Source organism: Lonchura striata, chromosome 1A (genome assembly GCF_050655825.1).
Source record: "Lonchura striata isolate lonStrDom1 chromosome 1A, ASM5065582v1, whole genome shotgun sequence".
Taxonomy (NCBI): Eukaryota; Metazoa; Chordata; class Aves; order Passeriformes; family Estrildidae; genus Lonchura; species Lonchura striata.
This window is the reverse complement of record NC_140741.1, coordinates 24,154,037-24,173,845: the sequence shown is the minus strand read 5'-3', so window position 1 is coordinate 24,173,845 and position 19,809 is coordinate 24,154,037. Positions and strand designations below refer to the sequence as shown.

The following is a 19,809-nucleotide window of genomic DNA, read 5'->3' as shown; positions in this document are numbered from 1 at the left end:
CTGGTATTCAAATCTAACTGTCAGCCATCTCAGTTCAACTTTAAAATAAATGGTTGGAGAGTAACAAGCTTTGTGCTTGCCCAGATGTCACAGAAATAAATGTAGAAAGTAGGTCTTGCACTGGGAGAGCTGTAAATATCTTTGTTTAATTCTCCTAACCAAGAAATGTGTGAGGTACAACAGGATAGTACCTCACATAGCTGCTCAAGGGAATATTCTCTTTTTTTGCAGGTTTTGGTTTAGAAACAAAAGTATGTGGGGTTTTACTCTTGATTTAGAGAATGACAGAAAGCAGTGCAAATAATTTTCTCAGAATGTTCTGGGGAACCCACATTTACCTCACTTCTCTTTGTCTTTGTAGAAGGGATGCTACTATTTTCAGTGACCTAATTACAAATACAGGGAGGAAGGATGGAAGATGGCAACAGGTCTGCAGACTGTGTGTAAGTATGTATGAGGTCACCCAGGGTACTGCCAATGTTGTGGTGGGTGGAAAAGGAGGAACGAGTTAAGTGTGAAAGGTTTCCACAGTTAGCTTTCTAATGCCTGCCTAGGTCTCTGTCCTTTATTTTTAATTTCCTCAGCTGGTTGCAGAATTGAACTCCAAGAAATGAAGTCTCTTTTAGATATGACTGAACCCAACTGAACTGCTTTTTTGAAATAAGCAAAAACAATAGTGATTGAGCAACAATTTGCTCTGCTTTGTGTTCTGAACATGCAGGGTTTGATTAAAATAGGAAAATTAATTTATTATCACTCTTTTTTCTTTTCTTTAAAAAAAAAAAAAAAAGTGATTTTGAGGATACTAACCAAGAGGCCATCTGATCTGTAGGGGAGCCAAATATAAATGGAACTGCTATTAGTCCTACAACAGTCCTGTTGTCATGGATGCCATCACATACACCAGTGCAGAGAAAACCCAGAAGATGCTTCACAATGCTGCACTTTATATCTGCTTTATGCTGGAGCAAACAACCAGCAAGACACAGCGAGACACTCCCAGCACTGTGCATTATGTGTGACAATCAGCAGTACTGCCAACTTCAAGCAGTCAGAAATCCAGAGTCAAACCCCCAATCTGTCCCCACAAAACAAACAGATCACTTCACATATAAAGCTTTAGAAAAAAAAGAAGCCCTTACATTTGAAGGGAAGTATTGCCTGTTGAAACTGAAACCTTTGAGTTTTGCTCTCTGCAGCTATGAGAATTGAATTCTGATTGTTGAGCGAGAGCTGATGTTCTCAAATACTCATATGAGTCCAGGAGATGAAGCTTTAGGAAAAGAACCAAAAATCTGTTGCGCTCATACACACAAATATGAGAGGGGATAGACCTGTGCTAGTATTCCCAGAACTTTAATAAGCCCAGACTTGGAAGAACAGTGACTTTTAATGACCATTGCTGACCTGACTACTTATTTCATGCATAGATTTCTTAAAACTGAACAGCACACTCTATAGTTTACTAAGATATTAAGAACTAACAACTTGGAGTTCATTCTGGCCTGTCTAAAAATTATTGCATTGGCAAATCAGTAATCAGAGCTGAAAGAGGGGCTTTAAGAGAGAATGGCATAGTCAGCCATATAGCTATCACTTTTACTACAATATTGTTGCAGTTTGATCAATCATTAATCTAGCCTTTGTAGTTTAGAAAGGATGGAGGCTAATTAGCTTTTTAACTGTCTAGTTACCTAACAAAAAGTTTTAAATAAAATGTTACTTGTGCCAAGACAGATACCACAGGCTGATACATATCATGTCACTGCAACAGTTTAATTTGCTGGTTTTGTACTGACCACTGACTGAAGCAAAAAGGTTAAAATACAAGTTTAATAGTTAACTTTTATTGCTAATGTCACAAGCAAAAAAGAGTTAATGATGCCCTAAATTGGGGAACTGACAGCTAATGGTAACCAATGGAACTAGTTCTCAAGATCTGCAAAGCATTTGTAGAATTTTACATTTACCTCATAAAGACACATAAGAAAATCAATAGTGTGGTATTTCCAGAACAGAGGTTCCTGTTTCAAAATATTCTATATAATGCCACAGATCTGTATGTGAAGTATTTTGAGTGTGTATAATACATCTTTAGCACTCCTACTTTAAAGTGTAGCAATTTCCTTTAGCTGAGACACAGTTGTTATTTTGTGTTGCTTTATGTGAATAAACACTGCATTCCACAGTTTAGCAAACTAAAAAGCAAACTAAAACTAGTCCATATAATGATGAACATAGCAAATAGAGGTGTTACTAATTAAGAAAAAACAAATACCCACATATTCATATTTAATGTTAACCAGAGCTTTACTTGAATTGACAAATTTGGTTTGTGGAAGACAAAATTTTCACACTCTCAAAAGTGAGACTGCACCAGACCATAAGAGTAAAATTCAAACTAAAGCTTTTAAAACAACCTAAAAATGAAAAGCTGAGAAAAAACCAACTAAAATAATCAGAAATAGCTTTCTTGCCTCAAAAGTACTACTATGGGAACAATTGTGGTCTTTCAGTATCTGAAGGGAAAGATGAAAAGAGATTTTTTACAAGGACCTGTAGTGGCAGGACAAGGGCAAATGGCTTTTGGTTAACTGTTATATGACAGTCACATGGAGTTACAGTATCTGCAACCCAAATACAAGTCGCTCAGATCTCCATTCCAGTCAGTGGCCCTGGAGAACACACACTTCCATCTTTTCAGTCCTTTCTTTCTGCATACAGTCCTGCATCATACTAAGTTTGGTTCTGGCATCACAACCATCCCATAATGCCTACAGTCAATTTCCACACAACATCAATGCTTCAGCAAGGGTCAAAGACACCTCCACTGTCACCTGGACTGAAACCGTGTGATCACCTACCCTGTCTAGGGATGATCATCTGTCTCTTGTCTAACTGTCCTGAGGGATAATGACTTCCTGTTTCCCTCCTAACTATTGTATTGCCTCCAGCAGTGAAAAATCTTAAGTTGTGATGCAGGGACAAATATTTTTAAATCTCTTTCCAGCACAACATGCCTTGTGCTTCCCTGTGGCGCCTTTGAAAACATGAGAAACATTTTTCAGAGAGATTTATTACTTCTTTAGCCACTGCCAAATACTCTTGTGTGGTAAATCATCACTTTATGACATTCTTTCAAGAAGATTTTGTAACTTTTCTAGTACATCACAAAAGTGATAGTTTCCACATTCTGACTGTACATCCTATTCAGCGAGGAGCAGCAAAGCTGGAATTTCACTGCCTGAAATGCCTTCTGAAAGTCACTCACATTTCTGCCTTTCTTTCCATGAATTAAGAGTGTGTATAATACATCTTCAGCACTCCTACTTTAAAGTGTAGCAATTTCCTTTGCTACACTTTAAAGTAGGAATCAAAATTCCACTGTCTTTTGATCATTCAGACAGACTGTCCTGCCCACATCCAAGAGGTAACGAGTTTTGCTCTAGAGCACAGAGGATGTTGGCCATTTATGCAGCCCAAACAAGGAGCTAGTTTTATGCTTATTGTTTTCTGTCAATCCTACCCACAAGTTTAAGCTGTCCCTTAAGTGCAGATTTTTTTAATTTGTGGGCCCACCAGAATACAACAATCTTATCAGCTGCCATAATAGAGTATAACACTGAAAACAGGCTTCAGACATGTAATTCCTAATCTCTAACATCGATTGATGAAAGTTATTAACAATGTGTAAAAGATTCCTAAGAGAAACTTGCACAGCTATGTAAATATAATATTTTATATTATTTAATATTTAATCCAAATTTAATATTTGGATGTTTAATATGTTGAAAGATACCCATCTGTCACTTTACCAGCTAGGAATTGGAGAACCACTAGTGATTTGGGATTTTGCAAACCTCACTAAACTTGAAATATCTGGCATGATTCCTTTAGGCATATAAAACATCCAAGCATTAGATCTTTTTCCTGGTAGACTGCACACATCATGTGTGGATACAGTGAGAACAGATTTCTAGCTTGGAAGGCATCTCATATCTTGCAAACCAATACATCATGTTCTGAGGCTCAATTTTAGGAGACCAAGCACACTTGCAAGCAGATTAATCGGCCAGAAGCCAACCTACCTGTAGTAGCTGTTATGCCACCATACTCTGGGGATTGGTTGTTGATGGGTGATGGGGCAGAGGGCACTTCCACAGAGGTGGCAGATTTAGCTGGGGAGAATGGCACTGGGGAGGGAGTTGGAGCAGCTGGTTCACTCAGAATAATTTCTTCTCGTATTTCTGCTGCAGAATGAGAGAAAACCCATCAAACATAGCTAAAGGTAGAATCAAGAAACACTGAGAAACTTAAGGAAAAATAATGCAAGCAGGTAGGTACTATAGTATGTATTTCAAGAATTACAGAGCAGGAATCACAAACGTTTGAAAGAAGTACTTCTATAATATTCACCATTACAACCTTCATTATACCTTCAGAAGACCTCTTAAAGGAAAGAGCAATTGTTCTTGTTGCATAGGCAGGAAACTGCTGCATGGACAGCTTAAGTGTTATACTCCTACAATGTACTATTACATATCTAAAATTAGGAGTCTAGTCTGAGTTAGGCCTTCCTACACCTTCTAGAGACACTGGAAAGAAACAGGAGTCTCCAGAGCATTCCTGTGGCTTTGGGCCATGATTTTCTTTCTTTGTTGACTAAAAAAGGAGGATATTCTGGACAGTTTTAGCTGCTAAAGGTATGTGGAAAATATGCAAGAATAAGCAACTTGTTCGTCAAAACTCCAAGAGGTTATGGCAGGGCAATGATTTAAATTCAAGTCTTGCACCATACAGAAGATAATCACTTAAATGCTTTTCTTCCCATAAATCTACAGGGTAATAAATTAAGCCACAGCTAAAATGGAGAATGAAACTTTCAGAGGTGACAGAGAGGCTTAATGTGCCAAAATTAATGGGAGATGGAAGTAGGGAAGATCACTGAGGACCTCTCTTACAAGGGGTTGCCCAGAGCAGAAAAAATGGAAAGCAATCTCTGCTTGCTTCTGTTCTGGCAAGGCAGCGTGGACTGGAGCAGGACTTAGACTCTCCTTCTGTACAGGCACTCAAAATGGAAGTGTACCAGAACCAACAGCTTTACCATTTGTCTTTTCTCACTCCTGTTCTCTCTTCCTCTTATTTAGACTGATACAAATCCACTCATAGCACTGAACTTACTGAGTCCATTGAAATTCAGTGGTGGCTTAGAAAGATTAACTGAGATAAAATATTCAGTACAAAAATTTCATACTGAAACACCAAGTGAGTGCTTAGGAATGGGGTTTCAGACATCCAGAGTGACACTGTAAAGCAAGCAGTTCTCTTTCAGAATGTATTAACCAGGGATGCCTCCCAAATAATTTATTTCACATCATGATAGAAGTGGTTTGCTCCTGGATAAGCCTCAGGAGGTTGGATAAGGATAAAGATATGTCCTAACATAAAAAGTAGAGAAACCAGTGGAATAAAACCACAAATAATGAATAAAAGAACATACTCACCTGTGCTTCCTTCTCCCTTCATTGCCCTCATTAGCTCATTAGCTTTCTCCTGACAATGGAGTGATTCTAGCAGGTACAATACATAGTCATCGAACATCAAGTGAATAAGGTGAAAAGACCCTGGTAATAAAGTGAACAAACAAAAAAAAGCCATTGACTGTCTCAATACACTCATTAAACCAATTATTACGGTACTCAACACAAACAGCCCTGAATAAGACTGCCTCCACATACTGAAATATCTCTCTTACTCAAGGTAAGAGAGGTCAAAGTAAAACCAGTGAGTAGCAAACTGCTCATTCCTAGATTTATACTGGCTTCTACAACCAGTTGTGGTTTATAAGACTACCTAGCTGAGAGATGCCACTTGAAGGATTCTTCTTGTCCTACATTAGCACTGAATTTTTTTGCAATTGCACTACAGTAGAATTGTTTCCTACTGTCTAAAGGATGTATAATTTTCTGTCAGAAGTAGAATCTCAAACTGGCTGCCTTTGTGACACATCCTAGTATGAATTTTCTGAACTACCTGCACAGAAAGCGAGTTGCTTCCCATAATTTATAAAGCAACATATCAGACATGATGAATAAATATTTGCCCTAGATCACAAATGACAAGAAAAAAAAGTTGTATAAGAAGAGACCACAGATACATTTAGGGGGGGAAAGTAAGAGAAGCAAAACATCAAAGCTGAGACATTGTGCTGTGCCCTCCTGAAAGGACTAACACCCATCTGCAGAGGGACACTGACAATAAGGTGGAGTTTGTTCAATTTATGCAACAGACTCCATCACATTAAGTACCTGTAATAGTTCCAGACAAGACTTTATTATACAATGGACTTGGTTTTTTAAAGCTCTTTTGTTCACTTAGACTTGCACAGAGTATTTAACACATGTTGATTTAGGTCACTAAGTAACTCTGACAAGTAAAGTACAGAGAAGTTAAAATAACAGCTCACCCAGCAGCGAGCTTAAATAAGAGAAAAGTCATCATCTGAGATAGAAACAGAGATCAAATATTGCCAGACAAAAAAAAACCCCAAATACCTCATGTTGGAGGTATTCCTTTGGAAATTCCATTATTGCATTTGAGGAGAAATACTTTCATGGGGAAAAGATTAAACAGGTTTCAAATTCAATTGAATTTCATAATGACTGGTTTATTCACAGGAAAGTTAGGTTTATCTTGAGATATTAGCTTTTATCACAATGAAGCACAACTACCCCTACTCCAACTACTGTATTCAAATGTGCTGCTGTAGGGCAGAAGGTGTTTGAAAGACCCAATACTCTTATTCAATTCTAGATGGCAGTCCAGCTTTCAGAGTGACTCTGAGAACATTCTTTTTCGTTGTGACCCCGATGGTCTCTGTGTTCCATTTTCTCTCTCCATCCCTGCATGGTTTTGTTGTCACTGATATGAGCTGGGCACACACACGGGAGGAGAAGATGTGTCCCTGTGCTCTTGGGCAAGGCAGCAGAGAGACAGGACACACCTGACTGCAGCACCTTTGCTATGGGGAGGAAATCTCTGGTTGCTGGTGAACCTGAAGCATCCAGTTCTTTTTTTGTCTAATGTGACTAAGCAGATTAAAATGGTAAGAGGTTTCCACAGACTTTCAAGGGTTAAAAAGTGGGGATGTTCACTTAACTACTGTGGAGAACTTGTTTTTAAAATCCTTTGGGCTCAAAGTCTTGTTGAATGATGTCCTATTCAATTTAGCAATGCAGTGAAGACTGCAGACATGAGCACCCTGTTACTGACCTAGGATTTCCCCAGTTGAAGCCCAGATTTTCAAAAATCTCCACACAATGTTCACTCTTCTCTTTACTTTACAGTTTTTCAGTGGGAAGTTTCTATTGACTCTAGTGCAGTTACTACTGAGAAGTAACTTCAAGGTAAGAAAAACAGGCTCAAATGCTGGCAAACTTCATATAGTTGTATAAAGCTCAGGGTATTTACTATTTTCCATCAAACTCACCCTTTATTAAAAAAAAAAAAAAAGGGAAGTTGCTTGTATTTCCATAAAAATATTTGGAAATGTGAACTCTAAACACTAGTGCTAGCAAGCAAACAAGATCTGCTATTTTAAAAAATGTCTTTGTTTTTGGGGGGATCTAATGCTTTATTTTGAAGACTTGGGGTTGGCAATACTGAATACAGCATTTAAAAACACTACAGTGCCCTTGTCACTCTTTTGAATTTCTCTCTTCCTCTCCTATTATTTCTCCCACTGTGTATTTTTAAGCTCTGCATAGAGTTTTTGAGCCCAGAATTTGTGTGAAAGAAACGAGACAAACAAGGTTTTGGTACTGAGTGCAATGAATGCAATAATTTTATATTTTTGAGTAACTCAAATGAAATGTAGGCAATAGAGTGAAATTGATATCAGGGCATGCATTTCAGCCTCACAGTGAATGGCTATTCAGCACAATGTACCATAATTTATTCTGTATTTGCAAGCTACTGTTTCTCACATGAAATGGTTGGGTTCCTTCAAGTCTATATTTAAGGACAGAAATGGATCCAATTGTAGCCAGCAAATCAATCACTTCTTTAGGAAAAGGTAAGAAGTCATTCAAGAGACTGTAGTTATAACAATAAATAGCATTTGGCTCTAATTTTCAGGGGTTAACAGAAACCATGACAATGCCCGGCTAAGGCACAGTACATATCAGCAACTATTAAGAGATACAGCAATTACATGTAAGTAGCAAAACAATAGTGAGATTTCCAGATCTGGAGAAAATAATGGAGTTTCTATTACTAATTAGTTACTTTATACACTGGGTGTATTACCCAAACATTGCCACCAACTGTGCCTTTGATATGCATAAGAAGGAAAGAGGGAGGCGGGGAGGCAGAAAGAGAAAAAAGAGAGAAGGAGCAGGAGAGAGAGAGCAGCTCTTTTTTTTCTGCCAGAGGTTGCTTCAACCGGCCCACGTCACCATACTTAAAAGCTCTGCAGATCAAATCTTTGTGCCAGTCACTCCACTGCCAGGTATTACCACTTCCTTCAATCAGTTTTTGGAATCATCTGTTTCAAAGGTAAAAATATACTGTCCTGTACATAGTAAAGATCCAATCATCTAACACATTATTTCACTTAAAAAAATTACACCATGAGACTCTGAGTCTACATACTGTTTAAGGTGGAAAAAAAAATTAAAAATCACTCCACTGAAACACTTCCCAATGCAGTAAAATGCAAAACTTTTCATCTAAGTTAAGAGCAAAGGTATATTATATGTAAATATTTAGAACAGTAAATCAGTCTTTCTCTCCATAGAACTCACTTAATAGATAAATAATTCTGAAAAGTTAGAAAGAACTGTATAAATTAGGTGCAGATAAGTTTCTGCCATCTAGCTCTGAGCTTTTTACATTCAGGGGTTATTCTTTTGTAAATTGCTCAGCTCTAATTCACAAACATTATGTCAAATGGCTTTGCAGTGAAAGAATAGCATCATTAAGGTAGATTATTATAAATTTGTGAATTTGTGTCCATGGCTAAATAAAATATATGACACTTGTGTAGGGATAACCCAGGCTGCTGCCTGATAGGATAAAAATAGGGTTTTGATATTCAAAACTTCAGGGCTCCTCCTGCCTCCACTAGCATTGCAGCTAAACAGGTTTGTGTTTTTTGCTGAAAATAGTAATCACCTTCGGGACACTCACTATCCTGATGTCATTAACACCTGTTTAGAAAACTCTTTTACAATGGAAGCAAAAGTATTGTCAGGTTAAAATATAAACATGTTATATAAATAAATATTACATGTATTATAAATATATAAAACATATTTAAAATATCATTTGGTATCTCACTGACAGGATCCAAATTTATACTATTAGATGGTTCTAAAAGTATAAAGGACACCAAAGCTCAACCAGCAGAAAATCTAGCAGTTGTTCAATGCAATACCCATATAAAACAATTCTTTACTGATCTTTATAGAAATATATTCAAGGAAATGTGCAATTGTGAAAAGCATCCCTCATGCAAAGTCTGGTCCCAAGTGACTAAATGTTCACACTCATGGCACACCAGTCAAGTCATTCTTGCTTTTAACTGATTTTAATCTGAACTTTTTGTATCTGAGGACAAAGCCCCCTTTCAAACAGTGTGGAAAAGCAACATTTTTAATTTAAAAAGTAAAAATCTATTTTTTCATGGTAACTGACTTCTTAAGAAATGGAAGAGACTCTCTCCACATTGTAGAAGCACACCCACTTTGCAAAGACCAGTTTCAAATGCTATCTGCTTTAAGAGGAGAGCTGGCAAAGTGTTTCACTGGAGAGCTTTTCATCCACTTCAGCACAAAGTCATCTCTCTTGGCTCAACACGTGGCCAGAGTGGTTTGGGTAAGCAGGCTCACTTTGCACTGAAGAGCATTAGGGAATGCTCCTGTAATGGACTCCCCCAGCTGCCCTGTGACTGATCCCTGCAGCTCCTAACAGCAAACAGGAGGAAGCAGCAACGTTTTCATCTCCCCTGGCTCCGGCTTGCAGACAAACATCTGTCTAAGCATTATTTCCAAATGTCAAAAACCCCAACCTCTTTTTTGGTAGAGCACTGGACATGTGAAAACTGGTTATGTTTTCACTTTAAATGTACATTTCAAACTAGCATATAGATTTTTTTGATTGCGGCATGCAATTATTGCAACAAAATCCAAGTACCAAAGCTGGGTGCACTGTGCAAAGTCATGTCCCGGATCACTCGAGTGCCAAAACAGGACCACATCAGGAGAAACTGCTGAGCTACTTTCTTCAAAGAGCCTTGTCTCTTGGCAGCTACCTGCAAGATGAGATATGTGTCTGACATGGAGAAACTTTTATTCCTACCAGTAATACAGCTGAATGATGCATATATCCACCTTCTCTTTTTCTACAGAAAAACTACTTACCACCATTTTCATACTAAAATATACACTACAAATTAGAAAACCCAAACGCAAAACGGCCTTAGACAGAAAACCAACTTATAACCATGGACAACCTTCAGAAAGAGGAAACAGTAAAGTATTATTCAAGACTGGATCCCCCTTACACATGATAAAAGGATTGTAAAAAAAAAAACTCTGATCTTCATCTTAACCTAATTACTAACATGTCCTTTCTTGCTTCCTAGTCAAGGAAGCAATTTATAATCAATAATCTTTGATCTACACTGCAAATTTATATTACCATTTCAAATGAGGTTTAATATTGAATATAAAGTTTTTTTGCTTTTTCTAGTTTTTTTTTGTGAATTCACTCAGTAAATTTAACTAGGAAAAATACTTTCTAAAAAGCACACTTTAGGCATTAACTTTTCAAAAATGTATTTATTATAGTCATATGTGAGTTAAAATATTAGATTCACTCAATCAGCTACTAAAATTAATTTATTACAATTCATGTCAAGTTCTTCATTAAAATTAACAGCTCTGGCCTGAATTTCAAATTGCATTCCACTGACTAGAAGAAAAGTTCCCCAAAACAATCAAAGTATTTCAAGTAATCTGGAGAATTATTTGTTTCCTATATGGCTATTTTGCAGCAGAGAGAGAGGCAGCATATTTTGGTTTGTTTTAATTCAGAGCCCTAATAACTGCAATGAAGAGTTGAAATTCTAACAGAACATCCTAATACAAAGAAGTAACAGAAGTTAAAATAGTTATACATTTTCATACTCTATGTTAAATTATGGTGATGCTAGATCACTTTTGAAAATATGTTTTAAAGTTTTGTTAGCCAGTTTCTGCATGTACTTTAATGAAAATAAAATACAATTCTTTGGTATTCCATATCAGCTCAAAAGGAACATAAATGTGTCCTTCACTGAATGGTAATGTAGACTTTTATCTTTATATTTGGTTGTATATAAATTAATTAGCTAGCTTAAATATCCTTTTCATGAAAATCTTAAAAGGCCACATTTTGTTTTTCTTTGCACTATACCACTAGGATGATTCTGACTCTGAATTCATCTCTCCATATCCCTGGAAATATTGATTTGATTGGAAACCTCAACCCTGTTCATTTTTCAAGACCATCTTTTGGAATAAAATAAACAAGAGCAGAATAAAGCAAAATCCTGAATGTGAGCAATTCTCCATGAAAACTGGTGAGATTTTGCCCACTACTGCTTTAGTCCTGCTCATTACCAATTCCTTTTTTTAGTATTATTATTTTTACTTTTTCTAAAAATGTATTACCTGACTAGAGATCATAATGCACATCACTCCTTACCAACCTTTACAACACATCTGTCCACCATGGAATCCAGCCACTCAATGTACGACTCAATGGGGGACTGCTCCTCCAAAAGGTGATCAAACTCCTGATACACTGGCACACAAAACAAAACCAAAAAAAAAGCCCACCTTAGAACTTGGATTCTGTTTCAAACAAAAGAAAAACAAATCACAAAAGGCTACCAAAAGAATCACAAGTATACTGTGGTTTCTTATAATAGATTGTTTAACTGAAACAAATGCATCTTCCATGGTGCTGACCCAAAAAGTTGCTGGGTCTCTTAATTTTGTTTCTACTGAAAGTGATGCAGTAATTGAAAGTTTTTTTTTTAATGCAAGCCAATCAGAACCTATTTTTTTAAATTAGTGTTTTTATTTAAGTTGTCTGGTGTGCCCAGAAGTGAAATGTTTATGGTGTTCTCTATGAAGAGTAAGAAACTAGGCCTTGACCCCAGTGATGAAAAAATGTCATGCATGAAATTCACTTAGAAATGCATAAAGAATCTTCTAGGCACCAAGTGAATGAGTATTGTTGATAGGGCGCTCATCTGTATAATGCTTTAGTTGCAAAAACATGATTTAACTGCTGCAAATCATCTATTTGCAATGCCAGACACACACAGAGAAAATGTCCATAAACATCTTCTTCAAAACAATTTGCTATCAGAAATACTACCAGCTAATAATTGCTAGCAAGAAATACTCTACTTACTATGAAGAAGAGTGCAAAAAGCAACTTACATGCTTTTTGATCTTTTCCAAGTACACATATTAATATTTTAATACAAAAAATTAAAAAGTCATTCAACTGCAGTTCTTAAAACTTCAAGTCTCATTTACATATAGGAACCAATGGCTGGAAGACAAAGAATCATGTGCTTTGACACCTCAACAAGTTAATTCTTCAACTCAGCTAAGATAAAAGGCCCAGTTGGTCAAGAAGAAAGATACTTCTACCTGCTGTGTTACAGGATGATTTCAATGTGCTAAGCAATTCCATTTACAACTAATTATAAATAACAGGAGGAAGGAATTTCTCTCCATAGGAGAGTGAAGGGGTGGAGAAGGATAAGCATAGAGATGATAGCTAAGGAAATGAACCAGAGAGACTATCCAAAAATAATGCAAAGAACAACCTCCCTGATTCTGTTGGATCAGGAAGATAAGCAGAAATGCATTTGCTAAACACCTGACTACAACTTTGTTTAACTGAGACTTGGAAAGGCTGAGTTACCAGAAACATTAGTTGAGGAAGAAGAGAAATGATGTTTGGGTCACCCTTATCTTCTTTCATTCTTTTATTGAATGGGCAACTTCCCTTTATTCAGAACAGGATCACAGAGAAATCTAAATGTTGTCTCCTTACCTGAGTATTTGGCTGGACAAAAACTGCCTGATACAACAGATGAAGTAATTCATATGCTGTGCAAAGAGGGGAGCAAGAGCAGAAAAACAAATCAGTTGCCTGCTTTGCTGCTGGAGCAATGCAACCGTGTACAACGACCTAATTGAGAAAATTAGATGTTTAGCCTTTAGTGATTGTTTAAAATACCTCAACAGGATCTGAGAATGAGGGAAACAAAGCAGAAATCATGTCAGAGGGAGGTAGTCCAGAAAAACAGGAAAGAGTTTCTCTTATACCCACTGATTTTTCTCTAAGTTTGTTTATAGGCTTATAAACACGGGGCTTTTTTTCTTTAGTTATAGTAGCTGAAATTATACTTTCTTAATTATTAGTAACAAGAGTATGAAAACAGGCCTTAAATTTATGCCATATAAGTCTTACAAGGCATAGTGAAAAAATCTTTGGTCAAGTAGAATAATCATCAAACATGAGGGGAAAAATGTAAGTTCTGGGATGTTCTCTTTACTTATCTGAACACCTCACTGACATCCCATCTCATGAGCTATTAGCTTACCATTTCTGACTAACTTCTTAATGGACTATATAGGTCTAAAATATGGAAAAACTTGCACAAATCCAACAGCATTCAGGAAAATTCTTTTTGGTTTTATTGCGCTCATAGCACGTACACAAGAAGATTCCTTAAACATTAAGGATGTTCTGAATGGCAGCCAAAAATGTTGCTGCTACTAGGGAGTGTAACTTTGAAAACTCTTTTTGGGCAGTGGTAGGATGCTGCATAGACCTTGAAAACTTAACAGATGACAGAAAGATTTACTCAGCTTCTGGACTTCAGTCTCACTGTTTGCTACCTCTTTTGCTGCCATGTCAAGTTCCTATCTCCTCAAAAGGGAACAGGGCCGTGAAATGAATCAAGGGTTAAGAAAGAGAGGAAAGAATACCAAGAACCTCTCCCTGGAAAATGAGCTAGCAGAGAATGCAAGGCCCATCCCTGAACAAAGGAGAAGAATTCAAGTGTTAACACAGTGGGATGATGGCCAAAGTCAACTTTGTAGGGTCCAGGGTTACCTCACTAGCAAACCTGCCCTTGCTGGGCTCCCACAAGTGGTTGCCTGGGTTGTGCCCTGTTCAGGCAGATTCTGGGTAAAAGATGACTGGTCCTCTTCAGGAGAGAGATGGCAATAAAACAGGTAAGTTCACAGGAAGTGAGGTTATGTGAAGGATGTTAGAGACAAAGCTCTGTTGCCTCAAAACAACAAAACTCAGTGTGCTTCAGGTTACACCTGAACTTTTAACTATGCAACACTTGCTGCATGATGGAAGGAATATTTTGTATTTGCAAAAGATTTTTAAATGTAAAACCAATTTTCCAATATCTCCAAAGTCACTTTCCAATCCATACCCTTCACTATACTAGACAGAAACTAAATTATCCAATGAGCTTGTCTGATATGGGACTTCTATTCAGTCATAACAGTTCAGGGTGAAAGCTTGTCCCATCAAATGCTCTTGATTATGAAAACACTGTGTAAAAAGGAGCTTGTTATAAACAAGTTTACAAGGGACTCAAATACACAGCCACTTAAGTGTCAAAGCCATTCAAATGACAATTCTGCAATTCTACAGCAGGAAAGATTGGACTTTAATACATTCAATGATTAACTCATAGATTTTTTTTGCTCATGTTCATGGAGAAAAACCTCCTGAATTTGGGTGCAAGTTTTGTGCCATTGGATGTTCTGGGTACTAGAAAGGAACACATCAAGGAATGGTGCCCAGATCTATGCCCCAAAATGTAAGACCTTGACAGGGCTTTGACTTACATTTTGGTAATTGTCTCTATATTTATCTTAAGCCTCCAGCAAACCAATGGCTGCAAAACGAGCATTGCTTTCTCTGAGCTTTGTTTGCAGCAGGAAGCCAAGTTCACCTGGCTTTACTTGAAGATTCTGCTCTTACATTGTATGATGAGCTTTCTGTGTTCCTCCCGTGAGTCCTCCATAGTATAGAGGGTTTGTTTGGTAATGCTATTCAGATCCACATTCCTCCAGTCCTCCAGCATTTGAAATGTGATGTCTGCACTGTGGATCACTGTTCTTGATGCCTGTAATCCAATCCAATCTATTCATTAGTTCATGCTTTATTAGGTTAAAAAGTAGACTTTATCCCCTTTTACGCTTCCTTAGCTGGGCTCACTAAGTTGATTCTCCTCATGGACCTCCACACACCAAATTGATGTCTTATAGATATTACAGGGCCCTCTAACAACAGAACTCTTCAGTCATTTTGCCCGCTTTTATCAACTGCAAGTATTTTGACTGCATCCACCACAAACCCTAGTGAGCAACGCTAATCTGATGCTGCCATTGCTAGACTCCTCAATCTCAAACAGCTCTGCTGGTTTTCATTTCAAATTTCAGTTCAGAACAACAAAGCAGCAATAAAAAAAACCAATCAAACCAATTCCAAACAAACCCCACTCAGGTTTGCACCCTCCCCTTTCCCAATCTATAAAGACTCTCATTCTTCTCTCAGCCACATGAAAAGGCTGAAGCTCCTTGGCCTCCTCATCAGGTCCATGTCTTGGCTGGCTGAGACAGGGATCTGCTGTTGGTAATGGGGAGGATGAACTGAGAGTAAAGGAAGTGACACAATGCCATTGTCATATACACACATCTCTGTTAGTTAAGCAGAGATAATAACACACCAAGTTTATAACCATCCCCAAGGGAGTGGTGCATTTTAAGAGTTCTTCACCTAAGAGATTTGATCCCAGGGATCCCAGGTTTGATGCAGAAGGTTGTGGTTTCTTTATCTTGATTTCCTCTGAATGACTATGGACCCCAGGGTGCAATGATGATCTATGGTATTTGGGGAAAGGTAGCACAGGTGTCTTTGTCTCCACCACTGAAATAATGGCAGAAGCCTACCAAAAATTCCTCACAGGAGTCTTTTTTATTTCCCTAGAACTTCTTTCTGTGGGCTTCAACCCTTACAGGGTTAACATGGAGTATTGGATGCACCTTCCAAAAGTGGCAACAGGGGAAAAAACCCATTCCCTCCAATACATCATGAAACATTAATGGATTCAATGAATTCTATCCCTTTTTATACTACACAGAATTTGGCTACATGACTTTTTACAAGTAATTCTGATGTAAACTGGTGAAAACCAAACACCTTGGAGCAGCTTCTATATTCACTTGCAGTGATTACAAGAACAAGACTAATTAAAACCCAGTTCAGCAGTTTTCCCTTTTACTAATTTGCATTTCATTTATAATATAGAATTAAACTTGGAATGTATTGTTGGGCATGTAGAAATTTTCTTTCTTTGCAACTGGTCTAATACAGGCAGCTCTGAAATCAATGGAATGTCTCTCATTTATTTCCTGGAAATGAACCATCTCTTCAAATCAAGTAATAATTTTGTTTCATGAAAGTACCCTACTGAATTTAATGATCAGGGGTTGCCAGTTGTCTAGAAAAGCTTTTTTTCAGTGATTACTTTTTGCTTTTGTAGAAGTGGACACAACAAATATTAGAGACAAACTGCTGATGTGATCTCCTCCTCTGAATAAAGTCCAACCTTGTCAATTCATAAAATTATTTGAAAAGTAAATAAAAATTACATTCATCAAGCCTGGGTAACTGAAATTCTTACTTGGCAGAGATGATTTAGGGATGTCTGTCGCCGCAGTATTTGTGAGAATCTTCTGGACACTGCAGGAAAGAAGAGATACATATTTACATACTGGGCAAAATAAGGATAATTACTTCAGAAAGTATTAAATTAAACAACAACAAAAAATATATATCCAGTTTCCTCTACAAAATTGTGGCTACATGAAATGCACTCAACTATCACAGTTTTAACTTAATTTAAACCTTGACCTAAACCCTTAAATCTGGATGCTCAGTCAATTTTACAGAGGCATATTACAAGCAATTTTTTACAGATGCTGTGAATAATGACATGACAAGAGAAACAGAGGACAATGGAAAAGCTTTGCTTGTTCAGCATAGCAAATTTTCTCTTGTTACACAAAGGAACTGGAGAACAGAAAGAACTATTTAACAGAAAGAAAAATGTTGGTGCAAGAATAAGTGCACATAAAATAACAATGGCTACATTATGTGTGGAAATGAGAAAAGGTTTCTAAATCTTCATGCAATTAAGTTTTGGAGGAGTCTTTTGACTGGACTAGTAGGGGCTAAACTCTGATCCAGTTTCAGGTAGAATTTGATCAGTTTCTGAAAGCAATTACATGATATATTATGGGCTGAAATGGTCCAGGAGGTGCTTGCCAGTCCTCTGTTCCCAATTTAGCTCTTTGCAAGTGATATGGACCTTGTATTAAGATATTTCCTATCCTTGGAAAATGAGCTTTTAAAATGTTGTATTGTGCATTTCTTTATCTGAAATCAGTGACTTGGGAATTGCAAGAATGACCAAAGCTTGCAGTTCCTCTTGTCAGCGCTTCCACTGGTTGTGTACCGTATCACAAATTCTGATGAGAAGGAAACAGCTGCAGAAGCAACATAGGCTCATGTTATATGCAGGGTGCACGCAATATTTTCCTTATATCAAAAGGACCAGATTTGCAGATCTATCCAAAGAGATGTTAGATGTGGTCACAGAGTGAGCTTTCCCTCTATACTGTACATAAATGCAGTTAAAAAATACAGATTGAGAATGACTAGAGAGAGTGCATTGTCCATCTCTTTCTGTCTGTCTGTAAGATTGGCAAAGATTTTGCTGTTGAAGGTTCTTGATATTTTTGAACTGAAAAAGATGTGGTAAAGCATATTTTCAGTTCGGACTTTGTTTAATTTTTAAAACAAATTAGTAAACAGTTCAAACCACCCTGAAATTAGTTGTTCCAACTTCCATCCTGACTGTTCTCAGAAACATATACACCTAATTTTCCACGCTGATCAAAATAGTTAATCCTTCTCCTAAATTAGTTTTTTTTTCCCCTTTAACTTTGTGGTGTGGAATTTAGTGCTCATGAAAGGCAAAGAATTGAGAGCTGTGAAATAAAGCAGGCTTTATCAATAGGTGATGTGCACTGCAGGCATCTACAAAGCACATTTGAAAAGGACTAGTGCCCTTTCCTGTGGTGACGGGGTAATTTGATCTCCTTCATTTCTAACTCTGGCACTTTTTTGAGCAAGGGCCTCAAGCTGTATTCAAATTCTGCTAGCCTAAAGGTTTGTTTAATAATTTTATTTGCCTAATATCATCCTTAATGTTTGCTTACTATCAACAAAATTAATTTCTTATCAGGATCCACAAGAAAGGAAAAGAAATTCTCATTTTGAGCAGTGCCTCATTTCACTAAATGAGATTGGTTCTCATGAACAAGTGGAGATTCTAAGTGAATGCAAGATTTATAATGATGACAGGTTTTAATTCCTCAAAGAACACTAGTCTCACTTCCAGTTAATTTGTGATCAATAAACATTGTCCTTCCCAGTTTAACAGCAGAGAGATTGGGCAATACATACACTCAAATTTGATATTTCGTAGGTTTTCTGGTAAATCATGGAGAGCTACTTTCAGCCACTCATCCAGTTGCTTTGCAAACTTTCGGATCACCTGCGTCAAACTGAAAAAAGAAATCACAGCATCACACCACGTTTACTCTGTGCATTGTACTATAAAAGGTGTGAATATATGAAGACCATGAGTCATTTATTTACAACTCATTGTTATGCAGAGTTGCTAACATATTTTGGTTTGTAGGCATGAAGAAAAATTTCTGAAACTTCTGGCAACTTCTGCAAGAAAAGCAAAATTTATCACCATGTTCAAAACCTCCCATCTCCCTATGGCATTGCTTTGATACTTACATATGGTATTTTTATTTTAAATAACATCATGCCCACTCACAAATATGAATTCACAACTGTTTAAAGAAGACAATAAATCAAGCTTGGATTTCCCACATTTATACAGATATACAAGGAATATTCAAGTGGAGCAACAACCAACTGTGCTGCAGGCCAGAGCCAGTTAGTGAGTGATGATGGTAGGGAGGAATTTCAGTCCAAGTCCACACAGGAGGGGGAACAAGAAGTGGAGCAGGACCTGCCTGCTTAGCCCTGCACAGGACTGCAACTTTCCCAGACAAGTGAAATTTCTGTCTTCTTTCTTGCTACTGTTTCCTGATGGTTCTATCCTTTCCTGTTAAACTTGGTAGCCAGTTCATTCTGCCCTTCTCATTGGAATCCTCAGTAAAAAAATGACAATTCCCAGGAACTGTCACAAAGTGTTGTGCAGAGGATCTTAAGAGCTGGTTCTGACAGACAAAGCCGCACTGCCTGTAGCAATGCTAGAAATGCACAAATGGGAGAGAAAAGATACAAGGAACTTCCCCCTTTCAAGTAGGAAGCTTTTTCTGTTTGTACTCCTAGCACACTGCACGGACAACAAGGTGGTAAAATAAGCATGGCCATCAGCTTGCTCTGCTCCACAGAAACACCCAAAGAGAACAGGGGATGGATGGCAGCTGCTGGGCTCACTAAGAAGTGCCTTTTCTGGATAGCCAGAAATTGTTCCCAGGAAGTATCTCAGAGGATTCTGGCTGAGTCAGCAAGATTTCCTTCAGGAGCTTCCATTGCAATGAGACCCTTCTTCACCCCCTCCAGTGCAGGCTATGGCTTAATAGCCACAATCTGGCCCTT

General features: G+C 37.5%; 1 protein-coding gene across 4 annotated transcripts in view; it reads right to left on the bottom strand.

Moving 5' to 3' along the window:
• Positions 1 to 19,809, bottom strand: part of RFX4 (regulatory factor X4) — an 87,149-nt gene that overhangs the window by 14,131 nt on the left and 53,209 nt on the right. For 3 of the 4 annotated variants that reach the window (XM_085570368.1, XM_021535952.3, XM_085570369.1), the window contains exons 9-15: positions 18,631 to 18,731; positions 16,784 to 16,842; positions 15,079 to 15,223; positions 11,753 to 11,847; positions 10,195 to 10,312; positions 5,505 to 5,624; positions 4,089 to 4,250 (exon numbers count right to left, since the gene is read on the bottom strand). In XM_085570368.1, coding sequence (XP_085426494.1) covers positions 4,089 to 4,250; positions 5,505 to 5,624; positions 10,195 to 10,312; positions 11,753 to 11,847; positions 15,079 to 15,223; positions 16,784 to 16,842; positions 18,631 to 18,731 — 800 coding nt within the window. The remainder of the gene's footprint in view (positions 1 to 4,088; positions 4,251 to 5,504; positions 5,625 to 10,194; positions 10,313 to 11,752; positions 11,848 to 15,078; positions 15,224 to 16,783; positions 16,843 to 18,630; positions 18,732 to 19,809) is intronic. The other variant, XM_021535963.3, reaches the window with a different exon arrangement.